Here is a 22,789-nt window from a genome sequence, read left to right on the forward strand (position 1 = left end):
GAAACCGGGAAAAAACAAACAGGACTAATGCCCAAAACCTTTAGTCCCGGTTGACTTACGAACCGGGCCTAAAGGAGCTCCACGTGGCCGCTGTCTGGAGCTCTATCTTTAGTCCCGGTTGGTAACATTTTTTTCAAATTTTGTTTTTTGATTTTTTTTTGAAAAAGACATTTTGATTTTTTTTGATTTTTTGATTTTTGAATTATTTGACAATTTAATCTCTAATCACCCCTCACAACTGCTCAAGTATGGACCACTCATTACAAATCGTCTAACTTCCCGGTTGGCCACCCATGCTCTCACTACCCCAGCCTAAGCACGCTTAACTTTCAAGTTCTATTCCCCTAGTTTCCAAGTCTGTACTTGTTGTTTTGCTGACAATAGTAAGCTGTCAATCCTATTAACCCTTAGGAGTTGAACTTGAGCATGAAGCACCGTTTGAGTTTGAAACTATTATTCTAGAAAACAATATTTATTTAGTAACACTAATATTTCTTAAATAAGTAGTTTGACCATAGTTTGACACAGTTTGATCAGAGGTTGACCAAAAATTCAAAATAACTTAAATTTGAGGATAACTTTTTCCTTTCAGAATTTGAGGATTCTAAAAATTTGCAAAACAGCTTACGGACATCGAAATCGGAACCAGGTTTTCGTGCCGAACATTTTGATATATTATACTTTTTTTCAACATAGTATGCGAAAGTTATAGTCGTTTTAATTTTTCATAACACTTTTTTGTAAAACATGACGAAATCTATGTTTTTAAATTTTCCTAACTAGTAGATGTAGTAACATAATTACATGTCGAAGGATTTTTTAATTTTTGAAGTTTTATCTTTTTCTTTTATTTTTTTCAAAACTGAAATGACGATACGAGGGGGGGGGGGGGGGGCTAGAGTTTGAAATTGCAGGACCCCTTTTAGTCCGGGATGGTGTCCATCCAATCCTACCGTCGACTACATCTGCTAGTTGTTGGACATATGCCCTAGAGGCAATCATGTATGATGATATTTCCTGTGTTTATGAATAAAGATAGCCTTTGGACATTATCAATTGTAAGTGCATCTAGTGCCCCTTAGTGATTTTGGTGTATTGAAGACTTATAGGTTAAGGATCTAATGAGTTTATGAGTGTACACAGGTCTATAAGTCTATGAGGAGTTTGATATTTACAGAGAAAGTCGACCCCTAAAAATGAAGTTCTTCAAGTGAAGACTTTGATATTCTGAAGACTTTCTGAAGACTTTGAAAGTGAAGAAATTGGTGTGACCTTGAAGACTTGGTATTCATTCGAGGAACATGAAGCGTGAAGACTTTTGTTTTCGTAGTTTCATTTTCTCTTTCTTGAGTCATAGGAAACACCGTACTGTTAAAGGGGATCGAGGAAATACTAAGGAGAAATTTCCGTGTGATGCTCAACTCAAATCCTACACCTACCAATCCCTTTGAGTGAAGCCATTGAAAATCTCATACAGTTCAGTCAATTTCTTCTGTGACAGAGACGCAGTTCTTCTGGTCACTGAGGACTTTGCTTTGACTGAGGAGTTAGGAATTCGCCAGTGTGGATTGCCTACACTGTGAGGAACATGATAGCCCTGAGGAATTTGAGAGTCAAATTTCCGACAGTTGCTGTGCTGCGCGCCAGCTGTCCCAAAATATCTTATCCACCTAACGGTCATATCATTGAAGGGCATTTATGTCTTATCATGTCGGGCTGCTCCCTAGGCTATAAATAGCCGCCCCCTACAACCACTAGCTGGTTGGCTGCTCCGAGAGAACTTGACACTTTTCATTTGAGAGCAACCCATCCTCTGAGGACTTTGAGTGAAAATCATCAAGTGAGGAAAATCCAAACCCAAACCCAAAGTGATTGAGCATCACTGAAGAGATTGATCCTGCGTGGATCCGACACTTGTTACCTTTGAAGACTGTGCTTCTTCCAGATGGTTAGGCGTCATGGTCTAGAGCATCCAAGAGGAATTGTGGATCGCCGAGTGACCGAGTTTGTCAAGGTTCGGAAGTCACCTGAAGACTTACCACGAGTGATTGGACGAGGACTGTGTGTCCAGGACTAGGTGTCCTCGAGTTTAAATACTCAGCCGCTCCAACCAGATGTACAACTGAGACAACAGTTGGAACTGGTCTACCAAATCATTGTCTTCACCAAGCTTACTGGTTCTATTTCCTCAACACTTTCATTTCCTCATTACTGTGTTGTGAGTCTGTTCATATCTGTGTTTGAAGACTTTGACTGAAGACTTTCTCAATTTCCTCAGTTCAATTTCTTCAGTCTGTTTGTCTTCATCTTGTGCTATCCTGTGTTTACGCTTTCTGTACTCTGTGTTTGTCTTCATTTCATCATGATGATCATGCATGCATTTTGCTATGTTTACTTCTGAGTACTTTTTCCGCTGCTAGTAGTTCTTCGCTAAGGAATTTCCTCACTAGCAAATTCCTTAGTGAAGAATTTCATAAAAATCGCCTATTCACCCCCCTCTAGTCGATATAACGCACTTTCAATTGGTATCAGAGCAAGGTACTCCCTTGTTCTGTGTGATTTTGGTTTAACCGCCTGGAGTTTTAGTTATGTCGACCGCAGGTATGATCAAGGTCTCTGCTGGGTGTCCTACCTTTGATGGGACGGACTACCCCTACTGGAAGAACAAGATGCGCATGCATCTTGAGGCAATTGATAACGATCTCTAGTACGTTGTGGAAAATGGTGTTCCCTCCGTCTCACCCTCACTGAACGCTACCGATGTGAAGAGGTTCAAGCAACTTCATTCCCAAGCGAAGAATATCATATGTGGCCATCTGAGTAAAGGTCAGTATGGTAGAGTGAGTGCTTTGGAAACTGCTAAGCTTATCTGGGATAGGCTGTCCAAAGTCAATGAAGGAGTTTCAACTCAGCGTGACTCTCGAGTTGATGTTCTTCGCAATCTCTTCAACCGCTTCAAAAGACTCGACAATGAAAATGTTCAGCAAACCTTCGATCGCCTCACTGACATCTCAAATGAGCTTCAAGCACTTGGTGCCACTGACATCACCGACCATGAGGTGGTGAAGAAATTGCTGAGATCGCTTGATTCCTCATTTCATACTCTGGCACTGATGATACAAGAGCGTGCTGATTACAAGTCACTTGACCCCGCTGATATCCTCGAGAGGCTAAACACTCATGAGTTCCAGCTTGCTGAAAAGAGAGATCTCTATGGTTCGAGCTGTGGCAGATCACGTGCACTGATGGCCAAGGCAGTATCAGAATCTGAAGATGAAGACTCTGGTAGCAGCCTTGGTGATCCTGAAGAACTGAGTCATGATCTAGCACTGCTTGTGAAGAAATTCCAGAAGTTCTCAAGACGTGGTCGCTTTGGAAAACCCTCAAGGAGCAATGATTCCTCATCCAGTGACTACAAGAAGAGGCTTTGTCACAAGTGCAAGAAACCAGGACATTACATTCAAGATTGTCCTCAGTGGGAAAAGGAATCAAAGAAGAAGAAATACAAGGATTACAGTTCTGATGATGCGAAGAAAAAGAAAAAGTCCTCAAAATCTTCATCATCAAAATCCTCAAAGTCTTCATCTCACAAGAAGAGCAGCTCCAAGAAGGCTCGGGCATTCATTGGCAAGGAAATATACTCTGAAGCTGAATCTGAGGAAAATGAAGCAGAAGAGGAATCTGATGATTCTGAGTCTGGTGTGGCAAGCCTAGCCCTCGCTACTGCATTCGTCAGCAAGTCTATCTTCAACTCTGAAGAAAATGATCTCACCAACAAGACTGATGAAGGCAACGATGACTACGCTCCCACCTATTGCTTCATGGCAAAGGGTGCCAAGGTACCTAAATACACCTCCTCTGAATCTAGTGAGGATGAATCTGATGAAAATCTTAAGCCTAGCTATTCTAAACTTGCTAAGATTGCTGTGCAACAACAAAAGGCTTTTGAAAAGGTTCAAATCATGCTAGACAAAAGTGATGATATGTTGGGTGAAGAAATGGATCGCACTAAAGCCTTAACTGAAAATCTTCAGAGACTTCAGACCAGGTTTGGTAACCTTCAAGGTCATCATAACACTCTCTTATCTGATCATGAGAAGCTTTCTTATGAATATCTTCAAAAGAAGCAAGATCTTGAGAAGCTAAGAGTGAGTTATGAAGATCTTCAGAAGGAGCGCGATTCATTACTTGCTCAACAAATCAGCGCTGCTCAGGAAGAATTCATTCCTCCATGTTTGAAATGCATTGAACGAGAATCTGATAATTCTTCACCTGAATGTTCAAATGCTTCTAATGTTACAAAGTCTTCACCTGCCTCTGCTATCACTAATTCCTCATCTGAGGACATTGCTAGTATCACTGACGATGTAGGACTGAAGGAATTGTACATGACAGGCATGTACAAGAGCCTCAAAGGGCATCAGACTCTTTGTGATGTGCTTAAAAAGCAGATCCTCAACAGGAACCCTAGGAAAGAGGGTATTGCCTTTGAGAGGAAACTTAATGCTGATGGTACATATTGGAAGCCTGAGCAGTACCCCAAAACCTCATGGGTTGCTGCAAAGGGACCTCTAGTTGACCCATCTAATTTATCTGGCTATACATGTGAATCTTCTCATTCTTCTGATGAGTCATTTGACTCCAACTATAATCTGTTCAAAAATCAGAATTGTGAAGTATTTGCTAGATATGTTGGCACTAACTGCAGGAACGGCTCCCCTATGAAGAAAATCTGGGTTCCCAAAAGGTGCCTTGAAAGTCTTCAGGTGAATGTCATCATGACACCACCTGTGAAGAATAGGAACCCCAGATCAAATTCCTCACATGGATCAAAGTCCTCATATGAACACCGTCGTGCTAACAACTCTGTTTCGCAGGGAAGAGCCAAGGGCTATGAATATGAGCATTATTCTTCTAATCATTATGTTCATAAGTCCTCGAAGAATTTCTCTGCTTATTCATATGCTTACCCTAACCCCTCTTATGTGAAACGAAATGGTTTGGCTGCTATGCCACCATTCTCTTATGGAGCTCGCAGAGTGATGAACTCTTTGCCACCCCTTCGGATGTGGGTGGTGAAGAAAAAGAACTAATCTCTTATGCAGGGTCAGGTCTCCAGACGTACTGTAACATCTGAAGAATTTGCTGGAGACCTGACAAAGTGCCTGAAAGGACGCAGGCTAACCATGATGAAATGAACTTTCATTTCACACGTCCTCCCTCTGCTTTATCTGTCTTACTGCTTGATGAAATTGATCTGATGAATTGATATCATATTCTTCAGTGCTGAAGTATATGAGTTCGTAAGTTGCACTAATTCATCTGCAGGATGATCAACCCAAAGCCACTGAGTGGGTCCTTGATAGTGGATGTACAAATCACATGACTGGTGACCGAAATCTGTTGATGGATGCTCCCTTGTCATCATCACATCTGAAGCATATCATCTTCGCTGACAAGAGAAAAAGTCAGGTACCGGGTCTAGGTAAAGTTGCTATCACCAAGGATCGACACATGGACAAAGTCATGCTTGTTGAATCCTTAGGATACAACCTTATGTCTGTCTCAATGCTTTGTGATCTTGATATGGTTGTTGTCTTTGGCAAGTATCGTTGTGTTGTGATTATGGAAGCTGACAAATCCAAAGTCTTCGAAGGCTTTAGGAAAGGAGACTTGTATATTGTTGATTTCTCTGCAGATTCACAACCCGCCGTGTGCCTACTTGCAAAAGCTTCAGAAGGATGGCTATGGCATTGACGACTTGGTCATGCAGGCATGAGGAATTTGAACACGCTTGCAAAGAAGAAGCATGTCATTGGCATTGAGAATGTCAAATTCCTCAAGGATCACTTATGCGGTGCCTGTGAAGCTGGAAAGATGACCAAGGCCAAGCATCCAGCAAAGACTATCATGACCACTACTCGTCCATTCGAATTGCTTCACATGGATCTCTTCGGTCCTAATCACTATTCCTCTTTTTCAAATGAAGCATCTCAATATGGCTTTGTTATTTTTGATGATTACTCTCGTTACACATGGGTACACCTTGTCTCATACAAAACTGAAGTGCAGGAAGTCTTCAAATGATTTTCCTCGAGGGCTTCAACCAACTTTGGTGTGAAGATCAAGCACATCAGAAGTGACAATGGCACTGAGTTCAAGAATTTGGGTCTCGATGACTATCTTGATGAACTTGGTATTACTCATGAGTTATCTGCTCCTTATTCTCCTCAACAGAATGGCGTCGTGGAGCGCAAAAACAGGACTCTTGCTGAGATGGCTCGCACTATGCTCGATGAGTACAAAACCCCTCGTCGTTTCTGGGTTGATGTAATTAATACTGTGTGCCATATCATCAACAGAGTATATCTTCACAAATTCTTCAAGAAGACTGCCTATGAACTCCTCACTGACAAGAAACCCAATGTGAGTTATTTCAAAGTCTTCAGTGCTAAATGCTGGATTAGAGATCCTCATCACAACTCTAAATTTGCACCGAAAGCACATGAAGGTTTTATGCTTGGTTACGGAAAGGACTCGCACACCTACAGAGTCTTCAACAATGTTCTTCACAAGATTGTTGAAACTGTAGATGTGCGGTTCGATGAAACTAATGGCTGGCAAAGAGAGCACCTACCTTCTGTGTTAGATGAACCAGCACCTGAGGATTCTATCAAGCACAAGGCTACTGAAGATGTCATTCCTACTGAAGAATCTGCTGAAGAATTCATTCCAGAACGTGAAGAACATCGAGCTGATGCATCTAAGGAAAATGCTGAGGAAATTGATGCTGAAGAAAATGCTGATCAAATTCCTCAACGACAACCAGCTCATCCTCGCATTGCAAGAGAAGTGCAAGTGGAGAAGATCATCGATGACATTCGAGCACCAGGTCCTCTCACCCGCTCAAAAGCTTCACATCTATCTAACTTTTGTGGGCACTTTGCTTTTGTCTCTATCACAGAGCCCGCTAAGGTAGATGAAGCATTTCTGGAGCCTGAGTGGATTCAGGCCATGCAAGAAGAATTACATCAATTCAAGCTCAACAACGTCTGGGAACTGGTCAATCATCCCAATCCTCACAAGCATAACATCATTGGCACAAAGTAGGTCTACCGCAACAAGCAAGATGAAAATGGTGTTGTGGTGAGGAATAAGGCACGACTAGTAGCTCAAGGCTACACACAGGTTGAAGGAGTTGATTTCGATGAAACTTTTGCACCTGTTGCTAGACTTGAGGCTATTCGCATATTGCTTGCTTATGCTAACCATCATGATATCAACTTATATCAAATGGATGTGAAAAGTGCATTCCTCAATGGTAAGCTTGAGGAAGAAGTATATGTTGCTCAACCCCCAGGTTTTGATGATCCAAAACATCCTAACAAAGTCTTCAGACTTAACAAGGCCCTCTATGGCCTCAAGCAGGCCCCACGGGCGTGGTATGATACATTGAAGGGATTCTTCATGAAGAAAGGCTTCACACCCGGTTCACTCGATCCCACTCTCTTTACTAAATCTTATGATGGTGAACTGTTTGTGTGCCAAATATATGTTGATGATATCATCTTTGGCTGTACTGACCAACGTTATAGTGATGAATTTGCCTATATGATGAGTGAAGAATATCAAATGTCTATGATGGGAGAGTTGAAATTCTTCTTAGGTCTTCAAATTCGTCAATAACGCGATGGCATATTCATATCTCAGGAGAAATACCTCAAGGATGTCCTGAAGAAATTCAGCATGCAAGATTGCAAAGGCATCAAAATTCCTATGCCCACAAATGGTCAACTATGCACCGATGAAAATGGTATTGACTTCGATCATAAGGTATACCGCTCCATGATTGGCTCTCTATTGTACTTATGTGCATCTAGGCCAGATATAATGCTTAGTGTTTGCATGTGTGCCCGATTTCAAGCTGCACCGAAGGAATCACACCATAAGGCTGTGAAGCATATTCTTCGATATCTAGCTCACACACCAACACTAGGATTATGGTATACCAAGGGCTCGGATTTTGATCTCATTGGATATTCTGATTCTGACTATGCTGGTGACTGTGTGGATCGCAAGTCAACATCTGGCACTTGTCATTTCCTCGGACGATCCTTGGTCTGTTGGTCCTCGAAGAAACAGAACTGCGTATCACTATCTACTGCTGAAGCTGAGTATATTGCTACTGGTTCTTGCTGTGCTCAACTGCTATGGATGAAGCAAACACTCAAGGACTATGGCGTCAACGTGAAGAATGTGCCTCTCCTCTGTGACAATGAGAGTGCCATCAAGATTGCTCACAACCCAGTTCAGCACTCGAAGACAAAGCACATTCAGATTCGTCATCATTTTCTTCGTGATCATGTGTTGAAGGGCGACATTTCTATTGAGCATGTGAAGACTGAAGAACAGTTGGCTGATATCTTCACTAAGCCCTTGGATGAGAAGAGATTTAGCAAGTTGCGGTGTGAGCTAAATATCTTAGAGTCTTCGAATGTACTTTGAAAAGGCACTCATCCTAACACTTTTGCAAAATTGATGACTTAGATGTGCAACACATGAAGAAATGTTTTTCTTCAATCAATGAAGAATAACACTCTAAGTGTGAAGAAATCAATGAAGAATTTGATTCTCAGAACCCTACGACAATTGTACGCGGTGTCTGAAATCATCATTCTTATACGGTGGGTCACGCCACCACAAAAGTTGAAATTCTTCAATTTGAGTTTTTCTTCAACTTTTGAAATTCCTCAGTTGTTCAAATTCTTCAACTTGCAAAATCTTCACTTGTGCCGTCATTTTTCTTCATTGGCTACATATATATATATATATATATATGAGTTTATGTCCTCTACAACATTCACTTATATCTATTTCTTCAAGTTGGTTTTTCTGCTAAGTGAATGTGATCGGACCCTTCCCCCTCTATGCTATACTCAATCCAATCTATTCACAAATTCTTCATGTGCGTTCTATTTGAAACTCATTCAAAATCTTCATTGTGTCCTTGTCAGCTGAAGAAATTGCGAACGAAACATTAAAACTAATCTTATCCAAATTTTCGGTTTTGCCGCTCAAACCGTTCCGCATCTCACGATGCATTATTTTATCCACCCACGATGTAACACGATCTCCACTACACAGTACGTGGGTGACACATGTCGTGAGAAGGAGAAAGGGCAGGGGCACGTTCGTCCTAAATCTTCGGGCGAACAGTTTTTCACTGCCTCTATAAATACCCCTCGCCCCTTCCTCACTTCTTTTACTCCGCTCGAGCTTCCCAATCCCTAGCGCCGCCGCTACTCCATCGTCGCCGGTGAGGAAGAGCTTCACTGCCTCGACCTCGTCGCCGTCGTACTCGCGCCGACCGCGGAAATCTTCACCTCCGCCGCCGCCGTAGACGTCTTCCTCCGCCGAGTTAGGGCGTGGAAGATCTACATCGACGAACCTCACTGTTTCATCTCACTGTTTGTCATGTCCTTCGTTCAGGGTAATTAAAAGTTACTTTTACTGCCCTCTTTGATTCGAAATTTTTCTACAAAATCATCAAAGGTGTTTTATTATTCAAATCCTCACACACAAAACACCTCACATGTTATCTGTTCTTGATTCATTTCCCTAAGCATCTTTTTCTTCAAGATTCCTCAATTGTGTGGATCTTCGATCTATACAACTCTAGAACCTAAGATATAGCGCGCTTAGTGAAATTCTTCAAGACGCATCTGGTCAAATTCCTCAAACTTGTTCTTTTTGAAAAACCCTCTGAGAACGCATATGACCTCTCCAAATTCCTCGCAACTATACTCTGTTCACAGGTACACATGTCCGCTGCTGAATCATTAGGTTCTCATCAACTTAACTCGTTTGCAGCGTTCCTCGAAGAAAAACTACATACTTCTTCAGAGAACTCAATTATTCAAATTCCTCAACTGAAGAAAATGGCTGACGGTAAAAGGCCGCAGAAAGGAGGAAAGAAGCCTGAGGTCATGACTGCTTTTGAAATCCCTGAGGACATCTATAAAGATTACTGCACGCCTGATGAAGCCAAGTTTGGCAAGGAAGATAAAAATCAGCGCAAGGTGCGCATTCAAAGGATTGAACGGAGATGGGCACGTGAATGGAGGGAGTACAGTTATGTCACTCCAAAGTACATGAAGAAATTCGCACTGAATCCTCCATGCCCAAGAGCCCCATTGGCACCTGGCCAAGAAGCTGATCCCACTAGCATCAAACGCGGTGAGGATTTTCCTGATGAATGGGCCAAGCGCCAAGCCAAATTGGCAAGACAAGCCAGAGAAGCAGTGAGGAAATTTAAGGAAGATTCTGCTGCTGCTGCTGCCACTGAGGCCTCTGTCAAGCCGAGGAAATCAATGCTCAAGAAGCCCGCTCGTAAGCCGAGTGCTTCACCATCAATGCCCTCACGGCCAAGCTCCTCAGCAATGCCCTCATGGCCAAGCTCCTCAGCAATGCCCTCACGGCCTGAAAGTTCAAAATCTTCAAGACCAATTCCTCATGCTGCTCCTGCTCCTCCAAAGTCATCAGCACCTCCTCCAAAGTCCTCAGAAGTTCCGTCAAAGTCCTCAGCACCTGTGCATCTTGCCACGTGTCAAAGGACTGCAGGCATCTCTATTGCCTCTGGTGTCTCAGCAAGTTCCTCAGCTGCACCAAGTTCCTTAGCTGGACCCTCTCTGCTGAAGAAAAAGGCTACTGCTGGACGCGGTACTTGCCCAAGTCCTCAGAAGAAGCAGGTAGTCTTCAATGTACCATCTGACGAAGATGAAGCTGATGAAGAAGAACTTGCAGAAATCATCAGGGACCGACAAGAACGGGCTGCTAAAGCCAAAGGCACACCTGTGCCACTGCTGCTGGATCCAAGGGCGATCCTCGATTACATTGATCTCTGGCATAAGGATCCCAACACACCTATGCCTGATTTCAAACTGACACCTGGTCAAAGTCACATGCTGACTCACTTCATCCAAGAGGAGAAGTGGAAATATGATAGGGCCAGAGAGATCAAGAAATCGCAGTACAGGAAAGAGAAGCAGCTGAAGAAAAATGTTGTCAAGATGACGCCTGATGAACTTGTCAAGATGCAGGCTGAAATCAAAGCCCTCAGCGACAACTTTGACTCCTACTATGCTGATTGGAAGGGAGCCAAAGTCAGATTTGTAAAACTGACTGAGAAGTTCACAAGTGTTGCAGCCCCAATGCAACAAGATGTTCCTCGAGCTGAAGCCTCTGCTCAGCTGACTGAAGAACACGCCAGCACCGCTGATGACATTCCGGCTGCAGAAGAAAATGTTAGTTCCAGGGCTGATGACTCCATTCCAGCCATTGAAGAATTTGCCAGGGCATCCACTAGTGGTGCGCCTGAAGAAACTGAAGAAATCAGGGCAACTGCATCAGTTGCGCCTGAGGAAAATCAACCAGATTCCTCAGCTCCACCTGCGCCTACACCAACTCCTATCCTTCCATCTGCATCAGATGTGAAGAAGACCAAGGCTGCAGAGCGAGCTACAATGAAGAAAAGGAAAGCATCAAGTGCTTCAGAATCTTCAGCACCAAAGAAGATGAAGCCCATGACCAACTCGTTTGAAAATCCTATTGATGCTGTTCCGATCTCAACCATGTCATCAAGGGACCTTGTTCCTTTTGGTGAAGTATATGTGATCCCAAGCGGATCAGATGAAGAAACTCAATCTGTTGCTTCGTCAGAGCAGATTGATGAAGAAATTGAAGTGGATACAATCCCTTCAACTCCAGTTGTCTCATCACCAATGCCTCAGTTTACTGCTGAAGAGGCTGGTGTTGAAGAAATTGATGATGAAGATGTGGACATTGGAAGCACAACTCCAGGTGGTGAATGATGACTTTTAGGAAAGTCAGCATCCCAATTCTCCACTCTGCACCCCACTGCAGCAAATCCCTCACTCTCCTGCACCAACTGTTCAATTGGGCTCTGAAGAAACTCATCCCACTACTTCTGTGCATGAAGAAATTCCAGCCACTAGTGCTGAAGAAACTGCTGCTGCTGATGAAAAGGTGACTGTACCTGAGGAAGAACCAGAAATTCCTCAGCCTTAAGAACCTGAGATCGCGATTCCTGAGGTAGTGATGCAACTCACTGAGACTCCTCTGCCCAAGCCAAACGATCCGTTCTCAAGGAAACAAAAGTTCAAGGCTGAAGACTTCTTTGGCGAGCACGTGTTCTTCACAGAGTATAATCCATATGACTCTGCTCGTATAAGGAAGATGCGCTTCTGGATCGCAAGTCAAGCCAACTTCTATTCCTTAGTACTTTTCAACAAAGACAAAGTCTTCGATCATGCTCATATTCCTCACGTGGATATGGAGTCCATGCCGTGCTTCACGCCAGTCCTCAGTGTTCTTCACGACGCTGGGCTGCTCAACTTTTGCACTGACATATGCGATTGGAATGAAGAACTCATTCTTCAGTTCTACGCAACGCTGCATATCACTGGCAACTCTGAAGATGTGAATTCATGGGTTCTGGACTGGATGACAGAGAACACTCACTACAAGGCGCCAGCATCTGAATTGCTTCGTGCCCTTCCTCTTAGTCCTCCCCTTGAAGATGCACGTTGTGTTTACAACGAACCTGAGCTTTCAAATCACTACATGCAAGTGCTGATGAAGCCTTTGAAGCCAGGGCAGTTCCCACGAACCAAATTCCTCTTCAAGGAATTACTGTATGTACCTCACACCGTCTATCGCATTCTGATGAAGACTATGAGTCCTATCAAAGGCCACGATTCAAATGATGAAGAAGTCATTGGCATCATGAAGAACATGCTTTTCAATATCATTCATGGCGTTCCCGTCAACTTCCATGATTTCTTCATGAGGACTCTGGCAAACATTGCTATGTCACCATTTGAGCTGATGCCTTATGCGCCATGGATTATGAGATCCATCAGGACAAGGTCTTCACTCAATTACAAGGCTGAAACTCTGAACCACTGCAGCTACTTGCCTCCCATTGAAGTCCTCAAAAGGACATTTTCCTCAGCTGACGAAAGGGCAAGGCTACTGCTGTGATAGATGAAGGCATTCGTCCATTGGATGGTCAATTTCGCAAAGCTGCATCTTATTCCACCAATGATGACTCTGCCACACATGACACTGCCGCCAACAATGCCAAGCCAAATCCTCAAGCCACAGCACCCAGGGTGATGACTGATCGTGAGTTACTCCTCAGTCTTCATCAAAAGGTTGATCGTAATCACAAATGGGTCAAGCGTCAGTTTGGTTCAATTCTTCACAACATGACTGCCACACACAATGCAGTGAAGAAAAACCACTACTACCTTCATGAAACCCTCAACCGCACCTGGGCTGTTCTGTCTCAAGTATACAGCGCTGATGATTTGAAGAATATGGGTCTCCAAGAAGAATTTGACTGGTCTGTTCCTCCACCGAAGAAATACAAGAAGGTCAAAGTTCCTTCCTTGGTGGCCAGCTCCTATTCTTCATCGAGCGACACTGATGAACATGAAGACTTGGACGACACTGCGGCAGGCCCTACTACAACGACCGACCCCAACAACGCTGGCGCTCCTTCATCAACTTGATTATCTTCAGGGGCGTTAGTCCTCAGTTTCGATCCTTTTGGTCATTCGATGACAAAGGGGGAGAAATCTGAGTTAGTCTTCAAGCGGGTCTATAATAAAGGGAATTTTTTTGCTAAGTTACAACTCTCGCTCTTCTGAAACTTTTATTGGATCGAGTTGTAATCTTAAACCCGATGGTGCCTTGATACTTTTGATGCACTGTGCACTGTGCACTGTGCTCTGATACTTTTGATGTGCTAATCTGCATGCTTATTCCTCGTTCATATTATTGCATGCATGCTGAATTACATCAGGCACCATATTTATTCATGCATTTCAAATTCTTCATATTATATATCAAATGCGTGTATGAATTACAAGATATAGGGGGAGATCTCCATGATTCAACTCTTCAAGTGTGCATTGCTTCAAAAGCAAATTCCTCACTATGCACAACTTCAGGGGGAGTTCTTCTATATCCTGCAATCAAATTCCTCAATATCAGTATTTACACTTCATATGTTTATTCCCGTTGAAAACTTAACCTATGTTGTCATCAATCACCAAAATGGGGGAGATTGTAAGTGCATCTAGTGCCCCTTAGTGATTTTGGTGTATTGAAGACTTATAGGTTAAGGATCTAATGAGTTTATGAGTGTACACAGGTCTATAAGTCTATGAGGAGTTTGATATTTACAGAGAAAGTCGACCCCTAAAAATGAAGTTCTTCAAGTGAAGACTTTGATATTCTGAAGACTTTGAAAGTGAAGAAATTGGTGTGACCTTGAAGACTTGGTATTCATTCGAGGAACATGAAGTGTGAATACTTTTGTTTTCGTAGTTCCATTTTCTCTTTCTTGAGTCATAGGAAACACCGTACTGTTAAAGGGGGTCGAGGAAATACTAAGGAGAAATTTCCATGTGATGCTCAACTCAAATCCTACACCTACCAATCCCTTTGAGTGAAGCCATTGAAATCTCATACAGTTCAGTCAATTTCTTCTGTGACAGAGACGCAGTTCTTCTGGTCACTGAGGACTTTGCTCTGACAGAGGAGTTAGGAATTCGCCAGTGCGGATTGCCTACACTGTGAGGAACATGATAGCCCTGAGGAATTTGAGAGTCAAATTTCCGACCGTTGCTGTGCTGCGCGCCAGCTGTCCCAAAATATCTTATCCACCTAACGGTCATATCATTGAAGGGCATTTATGTCTTATCATGTCGGGCTGCTCCCTAGGCTATAAATAGCCGCCCCCTACAACCACTAGCTGGTTGGCTGCTCCGAGAGAACTTGACACTTGTCATTTGAGAGCAACCCATCCTCCGAGGACTTTGAGTGAAAATCATCAAGTGAGGAAAATCCAAACCCAAACCCAAACACCTACAAACCCAAAGTGATTGAGCATCACTGAAGAGATTGATCCTGCGTGGATCCGATGCTTGTTACCTTTGAAGACTGTGCTTCTTCCAGATGGTTAGGCGTCATGGTCTAGAGCATCCAAGAGGAATTGTGGATCGCCGAGTGACCGAGTTTGTCAAGGTTCGGAAGTCACCTAAAGACTTACAATGAGTGATTGGACGAGGACTGTGTGTCCTTAGTTCAAGGAGAATACGGTGAGGACTGTGTGTCCGGGACTAGGTGTCCTCGAGTTTAAATACTCAGCCGCTCCAACCAGATGTACAACTGAGACAGCAGTTGGAACTGGTCTACCAAATCATTGTCTTCACCAAGCTTACTGGTTCTATTTCCTCAACACTTTCATTTCCTCATTACTGTGTTGTGAGTCTGTTCATATCTGTGTTTGAAGACTTTGACTGAAGACTTTCTCAATTTCCTCAGTTCAATTTCTTCAGACTGTTTGTCTTCATCTTGTGCTATCCTATGTTTACGCTTTTTGTACTCTGTGTTTGTCTTCATTTCATCATGATGATCATGCATGTATTCTGCTATGTTTACTTCTGAGTACTTATTCCGCTGCTAGTAGTTCTTCGCTAAGGAATTTCCTCACTAGCAAATTCCTCAGTGAAGAATTTCATAAAAATCGCCTATTCACCCCCCCTCTAGTCGATATAACGCACTTTCATCAATGATGTGTATCAGCAAGTATGTGACTTGTTTGTGGCACTATGCATTGTATGATGACTGTGCTAAAAGGCCCTAGTCGAAAGGGCCATGTGGACGCGCAGCCGGCTAGACTAGCATATGACACGGTCGATGGCTTGGTCTCACTAGCCATGGAGCATTGGATGCTCACCGGTTAATATGGACTCAAAAGGATCTGGTCGGATTCGACGTAGTCGAATCAGAGTCGAGATAAGGTCCGAGTCGGACAAACCCAACTATGAGACACAACGATATGTCATCTGTGAGTCTCTAGTACAACATACGTTCTATGTCCTAAGACCTGAGCTGGCGCATGTACTCGGGATGGTGACAGACCTGCTTTGGGCCGACCAAATGCTACTCCGTGGCTGGGTAGTTTCAAAGGTAGGTTTCAGGCTTGTCCAGACCGATGCTGTGAGATATGGTTGAGCAAGATGGGATTTGCTGCTTCGATCAGGAGAGATATACTTTGGGCCCCTCGTGTGATCCGACCAGGATAAACATGGGCATGTGACAAGGATTATGAGATTCCGGTTTATGGTCGGGATCACTGGAACGTGAAAGAAGTCGGGCTAGCACAAGTATGACAGACTCGCCTTGAGCCCGACAACATATATTGTGTGGCAAAAGGAACGGAAGTGTGATGTACAGGTTCGCCAACCGGCTTCATTGTCTGCTTGGTGGTCGACACGCCTTGCTAGAGGCCGCTACCAGCCGAGCAGGTCGGAGGTGATCCAACCTGCGACCAAGCCAAGTTGAATCTAAGGGGTCACGCGCTTAAGGAAAGGAACCTGTGAGGCCAGATCGGACTCCACGAGTTAGATATCATCCTACTCAGACTCGGATCCGGTCAAACAGATTTTGGGCTTTAGGGTCCATGCGAGGCCCAAGTGTTGAGCCGCGACGGACACCTATATAAAGTGGAGGTGCGGCACACTCATTTGGTTGATCGCTTCGGCGGTGTCACTAGGGTTTTCATGTGTTGCGAATAGCCCCCTCCACTCGTCGCCGACTGTGTGATCGGACCTAGCAGTCCGCCGTACGGTGTTCCTCCTGCACGCGCGGATACCGTTAGAGGCGGTACACTTGCGCCGCTCCGGTGAACCTGTACGAGGGATTCGACAACCGACTATTCAAGGGAGATCAGACGAGGAGGAGATGAACCACGCGGACGCTCTGCCTAACTCTTCTTCCGCTGCACGGCACTGCGTGCCTAGTGGTAACGATATGTGATCCATCTCCCGTAGCATGTTCCTGTTGTTATGCCTGTAGAAAAAATTTAATTTGCAGTCGACACACCCTACCGTATAACCCAACACTAGCACCGTCCCAGTCAGAGTCACAACTAAGGTTAACTAAGGCAGAGTCACATTCTGTTAAAGTGGTAAAAGGAATTACTTTTTAATATATCAAAACTAATTCTATCAACTATTATTAAAGGCTAAACAACTATTAATACAAAACAGTAACAAATTTAATATTAGTTAATTATAAAAAATTATCTACTGTTGTCTAACAGAAGCATAGTATAACATATTAAAATCTACAGAATGAACTAACTAAAAATAATTGAAAACAACAATTAAAGGACTAAAACAGCTATATAAGCAAAACAATATTGTTCTAATTAAAATCCTAATTTAAATTATTATAAAAATAAGCAAATTAATCTTACTGTGACAACAATCTGACATGTGACTCGGAGCAAAAAGAATTAAATTAAAAACTATTTTTAAACACAAATTATCCACAATCTAGGGTTTGAAGCAAATTTGAATAAATTCGTATTTAAATCGTTCGAATTAGAAAACTAATGGCACAGACAGAAACTACACAAAATTGTGAATCTAAAGCAAAAAGAATCACTCAAAAACATAAAATATCCTAAAAGATATAAGCAATTTAAAGTAGAAACTAAAAACAGAAAACAATGGGGAAAACAAAAAACAATTTTCAGAACCCCTTTAATCTTGGTTGGTGGCTCCAACCGGGATTAAAGGTGTAACCTTTAGTCCCGGTCAGAGCCACCAAACGGGACTAAAGCCTCAACCCCTATAGTCCCGGTTGGTGGCTCGAACCGGTATTAAAGGTTACAGGGCATCGCACCCTTTAGTCCTGGTTGGTGTTTCAAACCGGGACAAAAGGTCCCATTTGAACCGGGACTAATGCCTGCCCGACGCACTAGCCGCTCGAACCGGAACTAATGCTCACATTAGTCCCGGTTTGTAATGCAACCGGGAGTAATGTGTAGATTGAGCTTCGACCAAAGCCCTGTTTTCTACCGGTGTACAAGAGTGTTAGATAAAATGAGAATCAACGAGACCCGAGAGACGCAGATGTTTATATGCGAACCCTTGTGGGAAAAAGTCACGGACGCATGAAGGCGCAATCACTATGACGGAGGAGTATTACTAGCACGAGACGACATGACGTCCTTAGGTGCGACTACATAGGGTATATATGATGGGCCATACATAAGAGTCATTGGATGACAAGTAAATGAGTCATACTCGTACGTGTCGACGTCAACGCAACGCCCAGACCATTTGTACTACGTCTAGTCCAAAATGGTACTAGAATTTGGATCACAACTTACCAATCTCCACCTTAAGGCAAATTTCGTCCAGTAGTAGAAGAAATTAAATAACTGCATCCAAATCAGCATAAACACCTTGTGTGTTAAAGTCCATAGGACTACTGAGAAATAGCAGACCGGGCAAAGCTCAAACTTATTGTTTTGAACTGGCTTTGTCATCATATGAACGGGATTATCATGAGTACTTATCTTGCAAAACTTTAAATCAACTTCAGCAACAACATCTCGAATATAGTGATATCTGACATCAAGGTGCTTTGTTCTCTCATGATACATTGTTCTTTGTAAGACATATGGCACTTTGACTGTCAGAAAATACGATAGGGCAAGATTAATCTCCACAAAGCTCAGCATACAAACCCCTCAACTAGATATCTTCTTTGTATGCCTCGGAAATCGCCATATACTCAGCATCAGTAGTGGAACAAGCCGGAATAAACTGCAAAGTTTCTCTCCAACTCACAGCACAACAATCAATGGTGAAAACATAACCTGTTAGCGATCTTCTCTTATCCAAATCACCAGTAAAATCAGAATCAACAAACCAAAAAGTCCATCTCCAGTTTTCCCAACCTGTAAATAAGCATTAGAACTACCTCGTAGGTATCTGAAAATCCACTGATCTTCTTTACAATGCTCTTTTCCAGGATTAGCCATGTATCTACTCACAACACTCAACGCATACGATAAATCCGGACGAGAACAAACCATGGCATACATAAGTGAACCAACTGCACTCGAATAGAAAACTCCAGACATGTAGTCAATATCAGCATCTGATTTAGGACACTAGGATGATGATAGTTTGAAGTGTCCAGCTAACGGAGTACTCACCGGCTTGGCATTATGCATATTAAAATGTCGAAGAACTTTATCAATATATCCCTTCTGACTTAGATATACTTTTCCAGATGGTCTATATATGGATATTTCCGTGTCAAGTATTTTCTTTGTTGTATCCAAATCCTTCGACTCAAATGCATTACTCAATTGCTTCTTTCTTTCATTAATCTCTGGCGCAACAATTATCATATCATGAACATAAAGAGTAAATATAGGTCTGAACCATTGAGAGTTCTCAAATAAACACATATATCATAATAAGACCTTTTGAATCCTTGAGAGAGCATAAAAGTGTCAAATCTCATGTGCCACTGCCTAGGAGATTGCTTCGTATCATAACAAGATTTTTCTTTAACTCACAGACAAGCTTTTCTTTTCCAATAATAACAACACCTTCAAGTTGTTCCATATAAAAAATCTCGTACAACACCTTCAGGTTGTTCCGTATATAAATGTTTACTTACCAAAGGCGCTTCACTCCCCAGCAAGGACACCAGAAAAGAGTCTTGATGAACCAAAAGTATAGGGGATCTATCGTAGTCATTTCGATAAGTAAGAGTGTCGAACCAACCGAGGAGCAGAAGGAAATGACAAGTGGTTTTCAGTAAGGTATTCTCTGCAAGCACTGAAATTATCGGTAACAGATATTTTTGTGATGAGGTAATTCGTGACTAGTAACAAGTAAAAAAGTAACTAAGGTGCAACAAGGTGGCCCAATCCTTTTTATAGGAAAGGACAAACCTGGAAAAACTCTTATATAAAGCAAAGTGCTCCCGAGGACACATGGGAATTATTGTCAAGCTAGTTTTCATCATGCTCATATGATTCGCGTTTGTTACTTTGATAATTTGATATGTGGGTGGACCGGTGCTTGGGTACTGCCCTTCCTTGGACAAGCATCCCACTTATGATTAACCCCTCTCGCAAGCATCCACAACTACGAAAGAAGATTTAAGGTAAACCTAACCATAGCATGAAACATATGGATCCAAATCAGCCCCTTACGAAGCAACATATAAACTAGGGTTTAAGCTCTTGTTACTCTAGCAACCCATCATCTACTTATTACTTCCCAATGCCTTCCCCTAGGCCCAAGTCATGGTGAAGTGTCATGTAGTCGACGTTCACATAACACCACTAGAGGAGAGACAACATACATCTCATCAAAATATCAAACGAATACCAAATTCACACGATTACTTATAACAAGACTTCTTCCATGTCCTCAAGAACAAACGTAACTACTCACAAATCATATTCATGTTCATAATCAGAGGGGTATAAATTTGCATTAAGGATCTGAACATATGATCTTCCACCGAATAAACCAACTAGCATCAACTACAAGGAGTAATCAACACTACTAGCAACCCACAAGTACCAATCTGAGGTTTTGAGACAAGGATCGGATACCAGAGATGAACTAGGGTTTGAGAGGAGATGGTGCTGGTGAAGATGTTGATGGAGATTGACCCCATCTCGCTGAGAGGATCAATGGTGATGACGATTTAGCCCTCTCGGAGGGATGTTTCTGATGACCCACAAGTATAGGGGATCTATCGTAGTCCTTTCGATAAGTAAGAGTGTCGAACCCAACGGGGAGCAGAAGGAAATGACAAGCGGTTTTCAGTAAGGTATTCTCTGCAAGCACTGAAATTATAGGTAACAGATAGTTTTGTGATAAAATAATTTGTAACGGGTAACAAGAAATGAAAGTAAATAAAGTGCAGCAAGGTGGACCAATCCTTTTTGTAGCAAAGGACAAGCCTGGACAATTTCTTATAATGAGAAAAGCGCTCCCGAGGACACATGGGAATTATTGTCAAGCTAGTTTTCATCACACTCATATGATTCGCGTTCGGTACTTTGATAATTTGATATGTGGGTGGACCGGTGCTTGGGTACTGCCCTTTCTTGGATAAGCATCCCACTTATGATTAACCCCTATTGCAAGCATCCGCAACTACAAAATAAGTATTAAGGTAAACCTAACCATAGCATGAAACTAGTGGATCCAAATCAGCCCCTTACGAAGCAACGCATGTCCTCAGGAATTCACATGACTACTAATAGCAAGACTTCACCCATGTCCTCAGGAACAAACGTAACTACTCACAAAGCATATTCATGTTCATGATCAGAGGAGTATTAATATGCATTAAGGATCTGAACATATGATCTTCCACCAAGTAAACCAATTAGAATCAACTACAAGGAGCAAGGAGTAATCAACAGTACTATCAACCCACAGGTACCAATTTGTGGTTTTGATGCAAGTTTGGATACAAGAGATGAGCTAGGGTTTTGAGAGAAGATGGTGCTGCTGAAGATGTTGATGGAGATTGACCCCCTCCCGATGAGAGGATCGTTGATGATGACGATGGTGATGATTTCCCCATCCCGTAGGGAAGTTTCCCCTGCAGAACAACTCCGCCAGAGCCCTAGATTGGTTCCGCCAAGGTTCCGCCTCGTGGCGGCGGAGTTTTGTCCCGTAAGCTTGCTTATGATTTTTTCCAGGCTGAAAGCCTTCATATAGCAGAAGATGGGCATCGGAGGGCCAACAGGGGGCCCAAGAGACAGGGGGCGCGCCCAGTAGGGAGTACTAGATAACAATTTCATATATAGTCAACATGCATCCTCAAGCGGTACTAGGTGATATCGACCACGATCATCATATGTAGTTCTAGATGATATCGACGACGATCATCATATGTAGTTCTAGATGATATCAACGACGATCATCATATGTAGTTCTAGATGATATAGCCACACACACATATGTAGTTCTAGATGATATCGAAGACGATCATCATCCTCAAGCCTGGGCGGTTGGTGTTCGTGATAGTAATTAGGATGGCCTGTCCAACATGAAGATTCTTGCCATCGAGGAATCTCTTCCACCCAACCGAGTTTGAGTGTGTGCGACCGTCCGTGTCCACGCGGTAAGTACAGGTCGTGACGGAGCCCCTCGCTGTTAGGCGTAGTCTAGCTGAGCCTTCTTCATCTGGCTCGATACCATAACTCACAGATAGGCTCTTTCCCAATTTCTGAATAAGAAAAACATATCAATTAATAAATAACCTCGCACATACTCTTGCAAATAAGTATATATGTATTATCTACACTATTAATAGTTCCTTAGATTCTACACTAATAAGCATGTGATCAAACTCTAAACTAAAGCATACCATCGACTAGATTCCATACAACATATCATTGGACTCTACACTAAGCATATCATCGGGTAATTTGCATTTGTAAGTATAACATACCATATCATGTCGATCGACCATGGTATTTGTCAGGCGGGTCACGAATGGCACCCCGACAAAGTTAGCATGTGGTGGAATTATGTCCCATAGGTTGCACACCTCCTCCTCTCTCAGCCTCATTCTTGGAGCTACGATGGCTTCATGAAGTGGGTCCTCATCATCTTCATCGAGTGGGTCCTCATTATCTTCATCATCTTCGTCATCTTCATCATCTTCCACCAGGTTGATATAAATGATAGCCAGTTTGGGTATTTCTGCTCTGAAGTAGAAGGTGATCAACTCACCATCAGTAAGATGCACGCGGGCGAGGAAACGGGCCCATCCATCTCCTCCAATCTTCGAAATATTACGTCCTTTCTTGACCACCATAGTGTACGGCCCCCCAGGGGTCTCAAATGTC

At 42.8% G+C, this 22,789-nt stretch overlaps 2 protein-coding genes across 3 annotated transcripts in view; one reads left to right on the forward strand and one right to left on the reverse strand.

Annotated features, from left to right (window-relative positions):
* LOC147988184 (disease resistance protein RGA5-like) overlaps nucleotides 1-22,789 on the reverse strand; it is a 120,260-nt gene that overhangs the window by 72,476 nt on the left and 24,995 nt on the right. The gene's annotated exons all lie outside the window — the stretch shown is intronic.
* LOC147988186 (uncharacterized) lies at nucleotides 2,589-11,253 on the forward strand. The gene is made up of 3 exons (XM_087542602.1): nucleotides 2,589-4,053; nucleotides 10,648-11,162; nucleotides 11,206-11,253. Exons 1-3 carry the CDS (start codon nucleotides 3,114-3,116, stop codon nucleotides 11,251-11,253), a joined length of 1,503 nt encoding a protein of 500 aa, XP_087398728.1. The 5' UTR covers nucleotides 2,589-3,113.

This window comes from Triticum urartu, chromosome 1A (assembly GCF_056163025.1).
Source record: "Triticum urartu cultivar PI428250 chromosome 1A, HENAU_Tu73, whole genome shotgun sequence".
Lineage (NCBI taxonomy): Eukaryota > Viridiplantae > Streptophyta > Magnoliopsida > Poales > Poaceae > Triticum > Triticum urartu.

Excerpts from the sequence above, each read along its gene's own strand:
- LOC147988186 (XM_087542602.1), top strand. The coding sequence starts at position 3,114 with ATGATACAAGAGCGTGCTGATTACAAGTCACTTGACCCCGCTGATATC. Across the intron at positions 4,054-10,647 it reads GAGACTTCAGACCAGGTTTG|CAAGTTCCTCAGCTGCACCA; the intron begins GTAACCTTCAAG and ends CTGGTGTCTCAG. Across the intron at positions 11,163-11,205 it reads CTGATTGGAAGGGAGCCAAA|CCCCAATGCAACAAGATGTT; the intron begins GTCAGATTTGTA and ends CAAGTGTTGCAG.